This window comes from Blennius ocellaris (assembly GCF_963422515.1).
Source record: "Blennius ocellaris genome assembly, chromosome: 2".
NCBI classification, from domain to species: domain Eukaryota; kingdom Metazoa; phylum Chordata; class Actinopteri; order Blenniiformes; family Blenniidae; genus Blennius; species Blennius ocellaris.
Genome location: NC_137651.1, coordinates 14,587,193 through 14,607,759, shown reverse-complemented (window position 1 = coordinate 14,607,759; position 20,567 = coordinate 14,587,193). Strand labels below are relative to the sequence as shown.

At 40.6% G+C, this 20,567-nt stretch overlaps 1 protein-coding gene across 7 annotated transcripts in view; it reads right to left on the bottom strand.

Annotated features, from left to right (window-relative positions):
* dscamb (Down syndrome cell adhesion molecule b) overlaps positions 1-20,567 on the bottom strand; it is a gene marked incomplete at both ends in the record, with an annotated part of 121,780 nt that overhangs the window by 15,543 nt on the left and 85,670 nt on the right. For all 7 annotated transcript variants that reach the window (XM_080510006.1, XM_080510005.1, XM_080510009.1 and 4 more), the window contains 14 exons: positions 419-517; positions 1,353-1,519; positions 1,741-1,858; positions 2,038-2,191; positions 2,343-2,476; positions 2,748-2,903; positions 3,760-3,906; positions 4,444-4,687; positions 5,391-5,461; positions 6,056-6,223; positions 6,369-6,497; positions 7,215-7,311; positions 7,727-7,923; positions 19,128-19,307. In XM_080510006.1, coding sequence (XP_080366132.1) covers positions 419-517; positions 1,353-1,519; positions 1,741-1,858; positions 2,038-2,191; positions 2,343-2,476; positions 2,748-2,903; positions 3,760-3,906; positions 4,444-4,687; positions 5,391-5,461; positions 6,056-6,223; positions 6,369-6,497; positions 7,215-7,311; positions 7,727-7,923; positions 19,128-19,307 — 2,061 coding nt within the window. The remainder of the gene's footprint in view (positions 1-418; positions 518-1,352; positions 1,520-1,740; positions 1,859-2,037; positions 2,192-2,342; positions 2,477-2,747; positions 2,904-3,759; positions 3,907-4,443; positions 4,688-5,390; positions 5,462-6,055; positions 6,224-6,368; positions 6,498-7,214; positions 7,312-7,726; positions 7,924-19,127; positions 19,308-20,567) is intronic.

Sequence of the window (20,567 nt, the reverse complement as noted above, 5' to 3'; positions counted from 1 at the left end):
GGAAGAGAAACAGTATTGATCCATGGAGATAAGGAGAATGAGGCCTTTTCAGTAAGACATTCGAGTAACTTCAGATAGATTAGGTTATATAACAACTTTTCCATGATGGATTATTTTTGAGTGAATTTTCTATTAGTAACTGCCTTTGCATACAAGCACCTTTAAATTATGAATTTAAGTAAGAGACTGAATTAAGAATATCTATTTTCATGACTAGTCATAAAAAAAAAAGATCCAAACAAGTAACTTCAAGAACATTGACATACAATTTAACCATTCTTTACACCAGAAAGAAGCTTTTTGCTCTTAATAGTGGGGGAGTTGTTTGTATGGTGGCAGCATTGTGTAACGTGTGTGTGCCCCATGGAAGCCATTTAACTTATAATCTGATGATACTGTTTATTTGCCGAGGCTGCACCTCTGATAGAGCTTCCTCCATTGTCCCCGGGTATCCATGACAGCGTGATTGACGTGGTGGTCGTCTTTGTAACAGTGAGGCGTGGCTGGTCAGGGGGCACTGTGGACATGACGACAAAACAATAAGCTAATCGGATCATCTGTGTTATTGTTAAACACCTCCTGTCTCCTTGTTCACCTCTGATTTTTTTTGGTCACAACAATAAAGATACAGTGACTAAGACTATAGTTGCAGTGAGGTTGCAAATTGCAAAAAATAAAACCCAAACAAATAAAACTCATATCTTCTTTCCCATACGAGCATTTAAGACAACCTATGGTGGCAATAAAATAACAAAAAAAACAAAAAAAAAACAATCCACACTGTTCTCTCTACAGCCAGTGTTTGGGTTATTAATTTTGCTCTTTTGTAGAAATGTGGCTTTTACTCTATATTTCTCGGTACTGAGAGTCTTTATATCTAAACATATAAAGGCCACCCAGTGAAGCCAAGCGAAATAACAATTCTGAGTTTTATGGGACCTGTTAGTATTCACAAGTATTTTTTCATTTGTTTGGTATCGTATTTTTTAGCACGCTGGACCTTTAACAATCAAGAAAGAGACAGAATATGAGAAGACCCTTCAGTATAATGCACGCTATTGTGACACAACCGTAAAGCAAACATGAAGACTCTATGGTACTCTCTATTTAATGTAATGCCTATTGACGCATATTGATGAGATTGTAGGTCTTACATATTTCATTATGCAGAAAATACCTGTTGCTATCTCATTGTACTTATTCTTGTTTTTCATGCTTAGTTAAGTTCTGGTTCTGTCTATATTCAAAACACGTAAAAAATTCTAAATCAAACACATCAAAATCACATTTAGTTTTAGTTTGTATTACTATGGGATCATCGATGAAGCATATTTTCAGCTACGACTACTTGCCTTGGACCTGCAGGTTGAGTGTGATTTCATCGGACCCCCAGTTGTTGCTGGCTACACAGCTGTAGTTCCCAGAATCCTCAGCTTTCACTGTGCGGATGATGAAGCTACCGTTGCCATGGACACTACGACGGCCGTCCACGAGGACTGGCGTAGGAGTGCCATTGGTGCTGCAGAGATGCAAATACGGAAAAAAAAAGATATCCCTGAAGATTTTGTGTCCTTTTCACAGCACTGTGTGAAGGCTGGTGTGTGTGTGTGTGTGTGTGTGTGTGTGTGTGTGTGTGTGTGTGTGTGTGTGTGTGTGTGTGTGTGTGTGTGTGTGTGTGTGTGTGTGTGTGCGTGTGCGTGTGCGTGTGCGTGTGCGTGTGTGTGCGTGCGTAGGACTTACTTTCCCTTGAGCCACTTGATGGTGGGAGGAGGGTCTCCAACAGCCTTGCATGGCAAAACAATGTCCTTCATCCACGGGGTGGTGACTGTCCTGTTGAACGTCAGGATCCTGGCAGGAGCTACAGTAGAACACAGCAGTTTGTAGGTGTTTTAGACACACAGGTTCATACTTGTCCAACTGGAAAAAGTGTGAAATGAAAATACTGAGGTGATCATCCAGTTCCACTACAAATGACTGAGCCTGCATAAACTATGAGTGGATGAGTATTTTACAACCAGTTAAGTCAAGATGTTGTACCTTTGGTCAGAGGTTCCACTGTGATCTTCTCACTGTTGTTGCCGTGACCTGCAGCAGTCACTGCCACCACCCAGATACTGTACTGTCTGTTCCAAACCAGGTTTGGGATCCTGTAGAAATACACATCTGGAGATGCCTCAAACTCACTCATCACCTGTAAACAGGAAGGAAAGAAGGGATAAATGTACCATTGGCCAGTAGCAGCAGCTTGTTGGGTTTAATTTCCACTGAGTGAACCAGTATCATAGCTGCGATACAGTTGATCAATGGATCATGAAAATCTTTTGGTATACAAATACTATTACCATCGGATGCAGGTTAGAGCAGAAGACGATGTATTTCCTGATGATGCCATTGAGTTTGAGTGGGGGAAGCCAGGAGACAAACACCACTGAGCTGCTGGAGGCTGCAGCTTTGACTCCCGCCGGAGGCCCAGGAACTAGAGAAGAAGACAATACATTAACCTGCTGCCTATTCTTCAGAGAACACTTCTTTTTTCCAATCAATACAATATTTGAGCAACAATCAATTAACCCCTCAATGTTCTCATTGAATCCATAAGGGATCACACTGGCAATATGGATAGTGGAGAAACCCAATGATCTGTTTGTCCTGCAGCTCCTCATCCTCGCTTCTACGTCTCTGACTGAAACAACCTGAACCTCCACAATTAGCTCCTAAATCTTCATGTCCTGTAATGCTTTGCATACCATCCTCTTTGGTGCGGACGTAGATCTGTTCACTGCGAACCCCATCCCCAGCATTTGTGAAAGCGAGGACCTGGATGCTGTAGTTGGTGTACTTCTCCAAGCCATCCAGCTCCAGAGATGGCTGGTTGGTTGTCACATTTCTAATTTCTCCAAGTTCTGACAAAGGAAACAAGATTTGATGTTTGAGGTTATCATTGATGGTCTGTTGTGGTTTGGTACATCTTAGTGGGATTACTATGAATGCTTATAGGAAAATCAGCATTTAAAAGATCTCAAAATAATCCAGTGCGCCTCTGTTGAAAGCCAACACTTTAGTGTCTGCAGTGAATGTGAACATACTACTACCTAATTAAGTCCTTTATCTCAACAAAACACGTATGATAGGATTGTACTTTTTTGTGTCTCTGCTCAGATTTTTGCTCTTTTCTGTTCTCCAAGGCTCTCTTTATGTCCCGTCACTCAGCTGAAGCAGAAGTCCTGGCTGGCGTTATTGCATTGTGAATTATTGATGGAAAGCAGCCAGACTGCAGATTGGATCACTGCTGTGCTGCCATACATTCCAAGGAAAATCGACTGCAGAGATTCCGGCTGTGCGCTCCAGACTTTCATTGCGGATCACAATTAGAAAGCAATAACTTGATAATAATATTCTGTCTGCAAATATGTCTTGCATCAATTTGATAAATGTTCTCATAAAAAAACCCTAGATTGTATATTAACAATACAAGTGCAAATCATTCATTTTGAATATTTACAATTCAAAAGTATGAAAAAAAGACACCAGTCAGCACTCTGATGAAGATTAGCAAATGTGCCAAAAAATGTCCCTGACACACAATTCATTGTTAATTTGTAATTATTATTAAATATTTTATAATTTCTTGCCCCCAAATAATATGCACACACGCTTTAAAAATATTACACCTCCACTGAACGGCACAGAAGAATATAACACAATGATGAAACAACTTCACAGCCTCCCCTAGTGGATAGAGTAACCTCCTATCCATACCTCCATCAGGCAGGTTGGCCCAGTAGATGACTCTGTATCCCTGTAGGTTTCCGTTCAGAGCCTCCCGGGGCAGAGGGATCCAGGAGAGCGAAATTACCTCAGGAGATTTGGCCACAGCCAGGACATTTTCAGGCGGCCGAGACGGCACTGACACACACAAAAAAAGGGACAAGATACATGTTGAAGTAGTGGTCAGGCCAAGTGAGCAATTCACTGAGTATCCAGCACGAGCAACACAAATAACTGCTGACACCCAAAATTAAGTCAAGAAGCTCTATTTAACTGGGAGTAAAATTACGTTTTAATAATTATGTAACAACATTTCTGAAGTCACAGGAAAAAGAAGTGTTTTTTTAATGTTCAATGAGTGACCTTTTTTTTTTTTTAGCATATTCATTATTTCCTCAATGAAGACAATTAAATTATGTGATTATTGAGTGAAAATATCTTTAGAAAACTACATGTGTTGGTGAAAACAAATACAAAAGCTTAATAACCACTATTACATTCTACTCCACACCTTTTTTGGCTTGTGTGTAATTTTAGAAATGTCCAGTAGATGGAAGTCACATTCACAATAATATGTTCATTCAAACTGCATCTATGCACATCGAAGGTCAATCTGGTTCTAAAAGACCTATTATATTACCTTTTGCTTACATTCAACATATATTGTCTACTTACCATCTTCAAGGGTTTTGGTGACCACTTGCTGTGAGGATGGCCCGGTGCCGGCTCTGTTGGCAGCCTGCACCACCACACTGTACTGAGTGAACTTCTTCAGGTTGTCAAGTACGATGCTCTCTGTGGTGTCTCCTGAGGTGTCCACGCTGATGATGGTGAACTGGTGGCTCCCACCCGGGCTGTACTCTCTGAAGCCCACCTGGTAGCCGCGGATCACTCCGTTCTGCAGGTGCTTCTGAGGAGGCTACAGGATGAAATGGATGAATCAGGAGAGGAAACAAGGTTACTGCATTAAAGGGCAGAGGCTGCAGTATGCTTAAACCTTTCAAGTGAAAACTTCAAAAGATTATAACTTTTTAGGTTGTTGGATATTGCATTAAAGCAATGAAATAATTTCCAACAATTCCAAATCCTTCATTAATGTATTATTGTATCAATTCCAAACAGTGTATCATTGTTCCAACAATTACAAGAAATACTTGTTGTATTTGACTATTATCTGTCACTTTCATGACAAGTTAAGTTTAGAAAATTAAAATTAAAATTTTTTGTTTTAAATGGTGGAGGGGATGAGAGATTAAAGCAGCATTTCTCTTCCAAAAATGTGTGTCTTTTGATAAGGCATTGTGGCCAAAGCAAACCTGCACCAGCCTTGATTGTCACAATCTGTAAAATTTGAATCATGATAATTACAAATATCTATTAAAGATTCAAATTCTCCCTATCAATTATCAACCTAAATGTCTCATCTGAAAAGTGACAGTTTGCTTTAGTGCAGTCCCCAATAGCAGTACTGGGTTAAAAGTCTTGCTCGGGCATCCACAGTGGTGAAATGTTTGCGATGGAATACGAACCAGCAGGGTTCTGGTCACAAGCTCACTTCTGCACTGATTAAAGAGTTTTATTTGAAGGCCTCAGGTCACTATCTATCAAAGTGGAGGCCGTACCTTCCAGGAAACCTTGATGCTCTGTGGAGAGGTGGGCTCCAGGGTGACATCTTGTGGAGGGCCATCAGGAGCTGGAAATGAAGAACATAATTTATCTCGAAGACAGCTGAGATTTAAAATGGAAGAGAAACCCCACTGTGAAGATTTCACTAGATGGCGGTGTTGAGCTGGATAAGTATTTCCTCTCTCCTGCTTTGCTCAATCATGAGCCTCACAGGCTTCAGCTCAGGTTAATAATGATTAATAAAAACTGTTACGTCCACAACTTCTCCTATAAATAATGTGAGACATGATACATGGAACTTGGTACTCTACTTAAGCAATGAATCTGAAGCAATGTGCCTTTTTAAAGGGTTGTAATATTTGCGTGGGGATCATTATGGGCAACAGGAGATAAGTGAACACCGGGCAGACTAAAAGAAAAACTAATCTGAATCCGTTTCCTCAGTTAAAACACTATAGCCTTCAGTTAAAGCAACTATTAAACAATCGCATTGATTAGGAAGATGACTAAAGGTTTGTGGACCTTTTAAACCATGTACCTCATTATCTTATTCAACATGTTTATTGCTGGTGTGTTTGAGTTGAGAATAAAACTTTGACAAACGAGTGTAAACTATCATGACGGGGAAGTTTCTGTAGGCATTGGTCTGTGGCTCACTTACCTGCTTCATCTGTAGTGATAGTGAGCTCGTTGCTCGGATTACTGTTGCCAATGATGTTTTTGGCAACCATACGGATATTGTAAGTGGAGGAAGGGTGGAGGTCAATAATCGTGGCCTGGTTGAGCTGCGGTGACACATCTTTGGTTACCTGGGCTGAAAGCCAAGAAGCTTGAAATAGAAAAAACAAAACAAAAACAAAACAAAAGAAGAGCAGACTATTAGTAACAAGATCACAGCACTGCTCTCTCTTTTATTTGTGGATTTCTCATGTAATTGTTCTATATATAGACTCCAATGTCTCTTTCGTGTCTACCTGACTTGTTCTTGCACTCTATATCATATCCTGTGATGGGGCTGTTGCCATCAAAGCCCATGGTCCAGCGCAGAGCGATCGTACGATCTTTAACCTCCCGGATCTCCACCTCTGGAGGGTCCGGTGGTTCTGAGGAAACATTAAAACATGACAAGAGCACTGAGACCTTGTACTCAGCTACAAAATACAGTACTACTGTTTAAATAAAAAACAAAATAAGTAAAAGCACAAAGACTGTTCTCTCTTACATTTTAATCCCATTTAATTGCATTGTAGGCATTTTTTATTATTATTTTTTGACACATTTCTTAGAAAAAACAACACCGCATATTCACTGCAGTAATTCATTTTAACTGCATGCAAACCACATATAGCAGTAATTTCCTTAAAAGAATAAACTTTATGACTGCAAAAATGCAAATCAATATCTTTGCATATTAACTTAAATTGTGGACATACTATTATGATTATGAGTCTGTATGATGACTTAATGTATCTATATTTGAGAAACATACTGATGAAAGGACTTAAAAACACTGTGATGTGAGTATTTGTAATTCACGAGTTCTCATCCAGAATACAACTACTGAAAGAAGAAAACCCAGAGATTGCATCTTGAAGTAGATGTGTACTGGCCGGCAGACCAGAGCGGTGCATTGTTTTCTTCCCTGATTTCCCCAGTGAGAGATAGGATGCAGGAGTCACACTGAGCAGCAATTAAATTAATAAATGAACAAACAAAGTCATAAATTGGTGAAATCTTTACTGCCACTTGACAGACTTTTCTTCCAAACACGTCCACAGAATAAAATGACTTTTCTAAGTGTGAGGTGAGTAGAAGCTTACCTTGCACTGTCAGCTGTATGATGCCTCTGTCCTCGCCGAAGGAGTTGATGGCATGACAGGAAAAGAACCCAGAGTCCTCACGAACAGTAGGCATAATCTGCAGAGAAATGCACCGCAGTCAGGAGTTAAACTAGAAGTTAAGAAACTGACTAGTTTCACCTGACTTCAGTACAGTCATTTCTACTTTTTAAGTACCTCGAAACCATGTGAGACACTAAAAGTCTCTAATCATCTCTCTCATATTCCTCGACTTTACTATATTACACATGCTCTCATTCACACTGTGTCTTAAGCACCATTAAATTGAACTGGATGATATCTCTTTAATATTTCATACTCTAATGCTGTAATATGATGAGAATGTATTCTACCCTGAATTTCCCAGGCCTTGCCTCCCCTGCTCGCTCTCCCTCTCTCCTGTCCATCTGTCTGTGCAGATAACAATTCCTGAAGGCCGGCGAGCTCCCGAAGCCTCCCGAATGTGTTCGATGTGCGCAAAACCCAACACTCACCACCAGTGTAGATATGACTTCGTCCGCCACTTCTTTGACGGTGACCACATATCGACTGGTCTCGGGGTTGATGATGCGCTCCTCTTTCTCCCAGCGCACCATGATGGGTTTCTCTCCGTGAGCTATGCAGCTCATCCTCTTCTCTTCGCCCTGTGTGGCCAGGGTGGTGTTGGGGTAGGAGGTGATCATCGCTGGGACTGGATAGAGGTGACGGTAGGCGTGGAGGAGAGTATGGGCGTGATGTGGAGGAGTGAAAACAGAAAGAAAATGTTATTAGTCTGGAAGTCTTGATCAGAGCTGCTTGATGCATTTGTGCCGCTGCATGAGTAAAATCACCCTCATATTGCCATTTGTTTTAGCATAATGGTTTCTCATGCCAAAACAAATCAAATTATATTATACACAACGCAGCATATTCGACTGCCTCTCTGAGAAAACTCCATTTCTCGTTCTCTCTGGCAATTATGACAACCATTTAAACACTCCAGGGACAATCATGAACTCATGTCTAAGTCTACCTGTCTCCCCCAATACTTAGTGATTGAAAAAGAGCCTTTCAGGTAAGTGTGCTGCCTTTGATGACAACAGCAAACGGTAACGTGCCTCTTTGTGAAGATGAGGAGAAGAAACGGAGAAAAGAGTAGTGACTCCTGACTGAACTCCCTTCGGTCTGAGTGTGGAGCCGGTCTGGCTCCACGCCGTAACCGCACACCAGGCTCATTAGCAACACATCCAGGCCTCTGTGTGTGTGTGTGTGTGTGTGTGTGTGTGTGTGTGTGTGTGTGTGTGTGTGTGTGTGTGTGGTTTCAAGTAAATGAATAAATGCTGCAAATGACTCACACCCACAGTCTGTACTCACAGTTGCAGCATTCTCACATTCACACGTCTTTCTTTTCTCTTTCTACTTACACGGAGCCATCTCCTGATTGTAACACTCACAAAGACTTTCAGGTGCTGCTCACAGTGTAACGATCTCTGAAGTGAGAAGCCTCTCGGTTGTATTAAACCATATTAACTTGTGCAGTCTAAGCAGAACTGAATGAAGAACGTTAATCTGAGCCTGAGCACGACCTCTATTAGAAGATGGTGTGTAACACATGCGAAACAATTCAAAATCTAACATTTCATCCCCCACCAGAATTGAGTTTGATGGCACAAGGCAGCAGTGGTTCAGAGTTGAACATGAATTTTATGTAAGAGTTTTCATGGCTTCTCAATATTTTGTCCAGACAGTTCCTTCATTTCTGTCTTGGTGACCTGCTTTTGCACCATTGTAGAGACCCAAGTACCCAAAGAAAACATGTGCACGCACAGGGAGAACATGCAAACTCTACATAAAAAATACCATCAAAGGCACTTAAACTGAGGATTGTCTTGCTGTAAGGTAAGGACACTAACCAAAACACAATTGTGGATTAAATTATATTAAAATATAAACTACAGGGGAGAAAAATTGTTAGCCTGTTGGATGTGGAAGTTTCTTTCAGTCAAGTAGTCCGGGGGTAGGCAGGCACAACAGCCATTTTTGATCTATCTCAGATAAGTGCCTTGAGAAAACTTGTTTTTGTTTCAAAAACACCAACCCATGCATCATTTGTTGTTCCACTTCTATGGATTTATTTATTCCAAATCTTACAGTAGAGTAAACATGCTGCAGTGAGCACAGTGTCACTGAACAGAGCAGAAATGGCAGCTACATGTGGCAGATACTTGTGCGGTGGTGGTGGTTGGAGGCCTTCCCTTCAGTGAATAGATGGAATATGTGTGTTTGAGTCGGTGTGTGTGCATGTCTGTACACTCCCGGATAGTGTCTCTGTGTGTACGAGTGCTTCACTCTGTGTGCATAATATGCATGAATGTGTGCGTATGAGAGCGGTTGTGTCTGGGGGAGCTAAGTGGGCGAGCACAGAGAGCAGAAAAGACTTGTGCTCATGACACATCTCAGCCACAGTACACGATGGAGGAGAGAGAGAGAGCATGTACCCCTGCAGCGTTAACTATGATCCCTCGCTCTCTCCCTCGCTCCCTCACTCCATCTCCCTCCTCAGGCTCCCACCAGGACAGCGATGATTTAATGATGAGAGAGACCACTTTGATTATTCATACGCAGCAGACAAGTCCGCTGGCCGTGCTGTTGTCTCACACAGGCGCACACGCTTTACAGATATAAACAGGCGCACAAACCTATTCACATTCGCCAGTGCACAAATAAAGACAGATACCGTGATGTTAGCCTTACTCACACACACACAAGATCCAACTGTGCATACTGAGAGAGGGGGGGAAACGAAGGATGCTTGATGCAAACAAATGCAAAGTAAAGGTAAAGCAATGAGACACATAAACAAAAGAATACCCAGCAGTATAGCAACAAACACATACAGTACTCCTCTGTGGGAGCTTCACGCAGGCACAGCTCGGGTGCAGTTTAATTGTACAAGGAGTGCCAGGAAGGTTAGACAACCACAAGTCAATTAAAGTACTTGACATTATAATTAATCATTTATTACACTGTACTTGTTTGAATGGCAATTTGCCTGATGGTTTTTGAATTACACCGACATGCTAAACCTCACTCAGGCTGAAACTGCTCTGCTCGGTTGTTATTTATCAAAGCAGCGGTAGATGTGTGGATGGAACTTCACTTTATCCTTCGCATGTGGTACAGATTGACTAACTGCTGGTTTTAAGGATGGCAATATTGTCCTTGTTTTAGATCAAACTGAGAGACTGAAGCAATGCTGCTGAGGATAGATGTTTAGTTAAATGACACCACTGACAATCTTGAAATTATCCAGTTTAACACACATGCAGGAGGAAAGTGTATGACAATAAATGCCACTATATGCTCCGCTTTATATTTTAATCAGTAACAGTCAGATCGATGCCAAAAATAACGATACTTCTGATTCCCAAATACGTCTCATTTTGTAGAAATTCTAATGTAAAAAAAATGTAATTTCATTGTAGCTACCATTCATGGATGCATGTGTGTGTTTCATCAAAGTTTACATTTACATACATCGGGTCTTATTTCCTGCTTGTTGGCATAACTGCTTTCTCAGTGTGTGAGAGAATACAGGCATGTTTGCAGCTGAGATACATTTAACTCCGGTTTTAGCACAGTTAGTTTTACTTTGTCAGTCACGCTGTGAAATAGTTTTTTTTTTTTTATTGACAATAAAGAGTGAACAAAAATTGCATAAAAACGAATGCCCTGCTAGCTGCTAAAAATAAAAGTTACATATATAAATCCCAATCCCTCCCATCAACATTAGTGACATCTATATTCTGATTCTAATCCTATAAATCAATGCACTTTCTCCACAAATGCTTTCATCTTTTTCTCCATCCCTACAACTTGCAAGCACCCTCAAAGGGACAAACTGTTTAACTACAGCTCTCAGCGATGTCAGTCACAATTTAAATTACCTCAAATATTTCTTTGAAGTCTGTCTACATTGGAAATGTGTCGAATAAGTTAATATCTAACAATTATAACAGCCAGGAAGCTGCATCCGCTGGGTATTAGCTTGGATGCTATAAATTCATACACGTAAACAAATAAGCACATGCACTCATCGACTCCTTCACAACGTTTCTTCATCTATTCTCTCACATCACATTGTTTTCTTTGAAGCAGCCAAGCTAAAAAAAAATAAAAAAAATAAAACCATTTGCCAGTGTATGTGTGTGTGGTTGTACGTTTATGTAAGTGTGTGTGGTTTCGTTTGTGTGTGCGTCAGACTTGGGACCCCCAACGTTTAAACCTCATATCTTATTCACTTGCAGCCCCTCCCTCCCTCTCCCTCGCTCCCCACACCATCATTCCCTCACCCATTGCCCCCGCACAGGAAAGCGCTGATTTATTTTGCATAGCAACTATGAATTTTAAGTGAGTCCTATTAACGGAGTCTCCTCAGCCCCTTCTCTAAATGTTATTGCTCCTTAACAGGGGCTATTTTCTCCATCTAAATCTGAGGCCTTGGCAGTGCAAGTTAGCATCAATGGGGATCATGTTCACGCATTGAAAGACCCAGAAAGACAGGCTTTGTCAGGTTGGATATATGTGCGCGTCGTATCTGTTTGTATGTATGAGCACATGCTTGTCTGCGTAGGTGTGTGTACAGTATGTTCCCGTATATGAATATGCATGTATGAATACATCTGAGGGCACTTGGAGATATTTCACTCCGTCTTTGACCTTGTATTAGTGCGTATCTGCATATGTTCCACTGAAACGTGTGAAGCAGACCGCAGCGCGCCAAATGTTCTACAATCTTGCCTGATCTCGGATGTGCTTCGGTGGCCCGAGCTGAGGTGAGGCTTCTCACTCGCTTCCTCCTCATCTCATCTCTATGCATCTGCCATGCAGCACTTGCAGGGCCCCGGGCTAAACCTATTCTTTTTGATAGCCTGTAATTGCTCAGTTGATGTATATTTTTTAATATCCAGCAATATTACAGGGGCCTGGTAATAAAACACGGATGGGTAGAGGAGAAAGTGTGAGTGGGAAGAGGAAAGACAAGGGAGGAAAAAGAAAGCTGTGTGAGGGAGGGTTGAGAGCAGACAAAGACAGAAATGTGCTGAAAGGCAGAGGAAAAGCTTAAGAAAGAAATAAAATGGAACAAGAAATACAAAGACATGGCCATTTCGAATCCATGAATCCAGCTGTCAGATTTTCATCAACGTGATTCTAGGGTGTGTGGATGAAGATTCACATTTCATCAAATAAATGGAGTAATATAAAACCATAAACATCTCTTAATTTAGTAATCAGATTCCCTTGGTAATTAAATCCACTACATGCATAATGACCGATCATAATTAATTATTATAGTCAGTGAACCTGTCAAGTTCACCCCCCCCCCAACAAAATAGGTTTCTACCTTTCTGATGGGTTTTTTTTCCCAGCATAAATGAAGCGTGTGGGTGTGTTCCGCTCCGGTTTTATCTCACAGTACAAAAATATGCATGCAAGGTTAACTGGTGGCCTCAAGTTGGCCCTGGGTGTAACTGTGACTCTGTGTGACTGTCTGTCTCTCTGTGTTTGCCCTGTGACGGACTGGCACCCTGTCAAGACTGTATCCTGCCTTCACACAGTCAGCTGGGACGGCGCCGTAAACAGGAAAAAAGTGCTGTACAAAACTGAAATGCAAAGAAGCTACTTTACTTTCACCTCTCATCCCAGCCTTCATCTGTGGTTTTGAAAGAGATCGGCTGACCTGTTCTGTTTGTATTTGGCCTGTTTGACTTTTATTTATCATGCAGATGAAATATTAGTCACTTTGAAACTCAGATTTAGGTTGAAAGCTCAATAAGGGCTCGGAAAGACAGCAGTTTGCTTTAGCTCTTCTAGGCACATTGCATAGAAGTAAAGCATATGGTGAAAGCCAATGTATGAAATTGTCATCACAAGCAATTACTTCTTTATGCAAAAGTTAAACATCAGTTTTTTTTAATGACATTCGGTAGTTTCCATAGATTTTTTACTCAGCAGTTAATGGCTTATTCAGGAACACAACTATTAGACCAGGGTAGCAAACATACAGGTAGCACCTGGTAGAATGCAGGGACTCTGCCAGAAGCCAGAGGTGTTGTAAAAATAGTGGTCACTGCAAAGAAAATAAATTGAAACCATATGATTCAATGACTTCTTAAAAAAAAATTTTTTTTAAAGATGTGATTTCAAGCAGAATTTTACAAATGAGCTCATTTGCTTAAAACTATTGAGGATGATATTAACAGAATCATCTAAAATTATTCTTGAAAGATGATAAAGTGAAAAAGAAATCATGGATCTTACATGTTAAAATATTACATCTGTTTTCTAACCATCTAAACATATTAGGACCCGTCTGAACCTCTTTGCATACATGAATACTTGCAGTTTTAAAAAAAGTACACTTTACAACTCTGATTACTCAGAAAGTAACCGGAATCCCTTCGTTTGACTTGATGCCCTTGAAAAAGCTCTCTGGAAAAATGCACCATGGATATAACAATCTGAATTAAGGGTTTTAAGAAATGTGTAATATTTTACATTGAAGACAATCTTGACTCTTGGACACAAGAAAGATAGTTTTAACTTTACAAGTCCTACTATTCCATTTCATCACTTTACATGGATTTACCATGCAGATGTGCTTTGGAATATAGGCTATATATATAAGTCAACTGATATGCAAAACTTTTGAAATACAAACTCGTACTACAGAATCCACAAGATTAAAACTAATCTATTTGCAGCGTGAGTTAGTAACACGAGAAATGTTGTGGTAATGATAAATAAATGTTGCTCTTGATGGTGACAATAGCAGATTTAGACACAAGGATGGCACACACAGGTGGCAGTGAACAAGGGTTCTGAATAAAACAAGTAATGTGGTATTTATCTTTTTAATCTTTCTCTTATCGCTGGATGTGTAAGAAACAAAGACAGGCTGAGAGAGCAAATAAAGCAGGGAAACATGCCGACTGCACTTCCCCCGAGCCCCAAGTCGGCTTCTAATTGAGGTATTGACGGATTTAAATGAGGCAGAAATGCACTCAAGAGTCCGCACGCACACACGCACGCACACACACACACACACACATGCACTAACGCAAAAACACACGTAATAAAATCTACTTGAAATAGAAATAAAAACAGTATGTGCCAAAAATAACAAGAAATGAGTAATTATGCAGACGCACTCACACAAATGCTGCAGTCTAGACTTAATGGTGTTAGTGAATACAAGTACAGTAATGGTGCCTTTTTTTTCTTTTTTTCAAACCACTCATGCATGTAAGTACCCTTTTATGGAAAGCATTGTGAGCACATTTTGGGGTTTAAAATGTGAAATGTGATCTGTTAATGAATGACAAGCATGTGGCTGAGCCAGCATGTGATGACTGAGCAGCGAATGGCAGCAGGGCGGGAACAGCATCACGTGTTCTCATGTGGCTCCTTCCTCTCGTATGAACCACTGCAGAATGACCCATCGATACTAACGGGATCATAAATGGCTTAGGAGATTTGCAATGACACTGCAAGAAAGGAAATGTATGGAGCGCACAGTTTGATTCACAAGCATTTTTAGGCCAAATCCCCATTATTTTTATTATTCATAAGAAGTTCGCAAAAGAAATCTGCTAAATTCAAACAATTGCAGAAATATATTTATATATAGAAGATATATATATCAATATTCAATAACATTGATCCAACTTAAGGCTGCAAGAGAAACGCACAGTCACACACACTCTATTTAACTTCAATGGAGTACGGGAGAAAACTGGTAAATCTGGATGGAATTTTCTTTCTTTCTAAAACATGCAAACTTTGCTAAAAAAAAACCCAACATAGAGTCAAAATGGGTATATTCTCACTGTGATGCCAGGGTGCTAACTAGTCCTCTACTCTGATATATAGCAAACAGTATGCCAACTAATGAATGGCAATAACTTGCAAGTACAGGGAAATGTTTCAGAAGTAAAAACAATGCTTATGTGTCAGAGAATGACAGCTGTGAATGTTGTGCTATCCTGACCATTTCAAAGCTGAAATAAGGAAATATTTGATCACAAAACACATTAAATACATACCGTATTTGTAATGACCAACAAGAATATTTGAGTACAATGGAAGATATTAGTGCATTTACTCGCATCAGTAAGCATTTAAAACCTGCCACCAGTCAGATTGTTATTGGCTGCAATGAGTTTTCGTTTGCTTTATTAACATTAGGATTAATGATTGAACAAGGAAAAAATGGCGAGAGGAAAAGAGAGTTACACAAACCAATCGCTGCATTTCACTGCCATGCTTTTATGTATACATGACAAATTAAAGTGCAATCTAATCTAATCTAATGAAGCAAATGTTCTTGTAAACTTTATCAATTGTTAAATGCATGAACTTTTCTCTTCCTTGCATCAATTAAAATCATATCTGAGTCATTTTAATCAACTTTTTGCAAGAAGACTACTGGAATTTATGAGAATTCTTCTGGCTGCTTTGCAGAAATCCTGCCCACAAAATGAAAAGCTCCTAGTCATACTGTGTGAACTGGCAGAGCTGCTGTTTTTATTACAGCTGTGTGCCGCATGTTTCCTGGAGGGAATCAAAAGGATAGAAAGGGAGGCTCTGTTCAGGTGAGCTTGAGCCATTATACCAAGTCCATTATAATTATTTTTAACAGGAACACGAGAACAAAAGTGAGCATCCACTGGCTGACGTGCAACAATAGTTATTACATTAAATACTGTTGCTTGCTGTGCATCCAATCATTTTAGTCAAATAAAACTGAATTAAAATGGAGTGACACTGATTCATTTTCACTCAATTACCAGTAAACTCATGAATTAGTTTTAAGTGGTAGAAAGTGCTTTCATATGAATAATCAAAGCTGTAAATAATGTTCCTGTTGCAGTTCATGTTCATGAAACCAGTAGTTATGAGAAGTAAGCATACATTATTCAGAGCTGAAGATGTCAAAATTCCCTTTGATAGAGCAGAGTACAACATGAAACTCTCGCCTGCAGCAAAAGCAGAGTGCATTTGATAGGTCAACACACACGCACGCACGCACGCACGCACGCACGCACGCACGCACGCACGCACGCACGCACGCACGCACGATACAAAACTGTCTTTAGGACCAGTGAAATTGAACCTGCTACTTTTCAACACGCCCTTGTTTCCTTCATCCAAACAAAATGCACACACACACACGGAAAACATATGGACACACTGCTATTGTGTATTTATTATTTAGTGTTCTTCTCTTCCAAGCGCACACACACACACACACACACACACACACACACACACACACACACACACACACACACACACACACACACACACACACACACACACACACACACACACACACACACACACACACACACACACACACACACACAAATGAATGTCCACTGGCAGGGTACTCTTAGCAGAGTACTTCACACAGTGTTTGCTACCAAGGCCATGAAGAAGAGAGGGTAAACATACTTCAACATCCATCTCTTCTGCTTTGCATGTGTGTGTACAGAATGTGTACAGAATGTACACACACACACACACAGAATGTACAGACATCAACTAAAAAGCAGGCCACACCACTGTGCTTGATTGAACTCATAAACCGCTCTGCCAGCGCTGTCCTTTTTACGCCACACGATGGTAGATAGAGATCCACCTTCAAAGCAATAAGTTACTCCTGTCACTGTGAAATGACCTCACAAAAGAACTAACAGAGCTCCAGGACCGAAAACAAAAAGGTCAGTGAGGAGAGAAAAAGAAAAGATCTGCACTGTTGGTCAATGTAACGCCAGAGGAGATTAGATTACCGAGCTACATCATCTCAGTCTAAATGGTTTAACTTTCTCTCCGGGTCCGAAGGGCGCATATTGCTATAATAGACTCCAACAAATGCAGTGCAAGCATATGAAGAACAAATGCAGGTCCAATTTATTTTCTGCATTTTGCACTCACGAGTTAAAAAAAACATACTAGGTGCCACTAGAACATCTCCAGATGTAATGTTCCTTCGATTTGAATATATTTTGTAGAAATCAATGTTTGTAGTGTGCACTGCCACTAAGACTTCAGCGTGCCGGAGCTGGAGCCACTGTGTTTGCACTGCGCGTGGTAGGAAATGGAAGGAAAAAAGTACAGCCATAGGTCAACTCGCTGCATAGCAACTGGGTGCCACAGTCAGCAGGCTGACCTATGAAAACACAGAGTATGTTTGTCTCTGAGCCTGCCGCGGCAGCACTGACAGCTTCTCAGCCTTGCGCACTGCAAGGCTTAATTACAGTGACACATGAATGTCTCCGGCATGCCCGTCAATGTTAATGATAAAATATACAGATTTACCCAGAAGGAGCGTTCTCCACAAATTATTTTCTTTCCAAAAGACAGGTCAGTGGTCAGGGACAGACACATTTCAAACACCTGAGCCCACATCGAGCCCATCACAAAGTTTTCATATTCAACCATCCAAACTCCTAAAAAAGTTATAAAACGTAACGCTCTTGAGCTTAAATTTTATCACTGGCAGATTGGATTGGATGGATACGAGTGGCAGGTGTTATCTGCGATCAAAAGGTCCCGGCTTGGTAGAAGAGGAAGCTACAGAAGGAAACAGCTCACGGTGGACTATTTGGTGGGAAAGTGAGAGGGAGGTTGAGATAGCGAGAGGAGAAGGGGAAGGTTGGTGAGCAGGTTGAAGGACACAGTGAGAGAAGACATGAAGTGTGGGCGAAGGAGGATCATTACAAAAAGATGATCTCTTTGATTTTTTTTTTACATGACGGAATGCGATACTTGAATTTCAACATCTTCCAGCCATGAACAGTTTATAGGCTTACGAAAGTTGCAGATCATTTCATGTCATCTTTAGTTTACATTTTCCTCACCAGTCATGCTTTGGTTTAAATAAAAATGACCATAGATGTACTGGATTTCATAAGGCAGACAGGAAACAACTGAGCTGAGAGGAAAGAGAGCAGACAGAAATACAGCTGGAAACCTTGTACTTCAGTTTGATGACACTTCCAATCGGAAAATCAGCCCCACTCACACTCAAGCACCACGGAAATGAGAATCCACTCCTGGTGCGATAGTGGAACTATATGTAGATGCCAGTGGAGGCAGCAGACCTGGAGGGACATTAGAATACCAGCTATTGTAAGAAAATATGACCGCATCGGAGGGCCTGAAAGAATTTATGATGATTTCCACAGTGGGGACAACGTGGAAAGACTCATAAGCAGGCAGGAAAATATTATTCACTTATGAAAGGCTTATATAAGTAATGTGATGTGGATTTTTTATTTATTTTTTTCATCTTATGTGATTATCCAGATCTTTAAAATGCCCTTGCAGTCAACACTGACATACCAAAATCTGGCCAATTGAGTGCAAGCATGTCACTTCAGAAGTGTCCAGTTTTCAGTCCATGAGTTCCAGTACTGCTTGCATTGGAAGAAAACACGTCAAAACAAATAGCCTCTCGTGAGCCAGCTGTGTTTAGAAACACAGTGATGAATATAGCAGCTTTAACAAAAATGCACAAGTGTTCTGTTGTAATTGTTAGGGCCTACAATTGGCTTTTCCAGCTTAAAACAAGAATTATAAATCAAAACAATTATATAAAAAACTAAATATTAGGAAAAAATAAAGCAGATTGCATCGTGTCCTTTCCATAAATAGATTTGTACTTTTCAACACCTTCTGTCCTAGAGTACCTTTGCCTGAATGGAGATAATGTTCTCTTCCATGTTGTGATCTGCTCAGACTGTCCACTGAATGTACTCTGAGTTGTGCGTAAATCCTGTGTGAACACTTTACAAATTGATTTGCTATCCATCAGTTGTTATTGATAGTGCATCAGATGCAGGCTCTTACTTTTGACGGTGAGGTACATGGACTTGCTGACATCAGCTCCCACGTCGTTGCTGACCTTACACAGGTAGAAGCCGTTGTCATCCTCCAGCACGTGCTTGATGAGCAGGGAACCGTTGCTCAGCAGCTGGATGCGAGAGCCGCTGTTCAGGAGGATGGGCTGAAACTGGGGGACACCTGCACCTTGGGTTAGAAGGAAGTGAGGATATAAGGGATAAGACAGGAATAAATAACATGTATTCATTTATTTATTTATTTCCAAATGTGGTGCAAACTTTTTTAAAAGAGAAACAAACAGAAGGAACAAAAACAAAAAAGAGACCCTCATCCACATGAGTACCGTAATCCCAAGATTACTTGACACACACGCTCTAATTTGAATTTAGATTTAACTCTTTGTAGACTAGTAGTGTATGAAACTGTTCGTAGAGCTACGAGCCAGCATTCAGTATACTTAACAATAAGATGACCGTGTGTGTGCATGCGTGTATTCATCTGACCCAGAGCCTGTGTTTACAGATTTGATGACAAAGCCCGTCAGATTTAGGGAGGATTGTAAACATGTTTCTTAACACCAGGCCTAAATCCTTAAATCGCCAAACAGCTGCTGAGCGAAGTGAAACAGACTGAGCGGCTGCTGTGATGCAATCAGAACAGACATAATGCTCATGTTTAACAGGACAGCAGATTGGTGGGGTGTGTATGTGTGTGTGTGTGTGTGTTTGTGTTGGGGGGGGGTTGCTAAACCCCAGCCCATACTACTGCGAGGTGAGATTTCAGGGTGACATTTACCCACGTTTTGTCTGTCAAACTATGGATTCATTTTTTGGGAGTTATGATTACATGAATGGCATTGAAATACATTCTAGTGTAATAATCCAAAGATGCACTGATGTAATCCTGACACGGGATGAAAACACGTTCTCTTCTCAGAAATACAATAACAACACTAAGCTTTAAAACCCATCCACAAAGTGAGCTGTAAAAGTATTTGGACTTGACATCTTTGACATATTCTGGGCTATCGCCTGTCTGTAATTAACTACCATCTTTTAATATAAAGTCATACAATTTGTCTTCTTTTATTGTTAAACAATACAGTATCTCAATCTGCAATGGCAGCTTTAAATCAGTAGGAAGTGTCACTCGCTCTGAATCATAAGTCAAATGTCATTGAAGCAGTCTGCTCTTACATTGATGGGAGCTTTGTATTCCACCTTGCTCATGCAGTATTAAACACGTGTGAAGCGAACCACACATTACATTAGCTTGTGTTAAAGTTAGTGTGTACAGATTAGGCCATTTAGTGAGCTGTGGGTTTTTGCTTTTTAATTAAAATGCAGTCAAGTTGCCGTGGCCAGCAAAGGGTCAAGTGGTGACTTTGTTCCTGCTCCCCTGGCTCCGAACAAGGCGGGGAGGGAGGTAAATGTGTTCTTCCTTGAA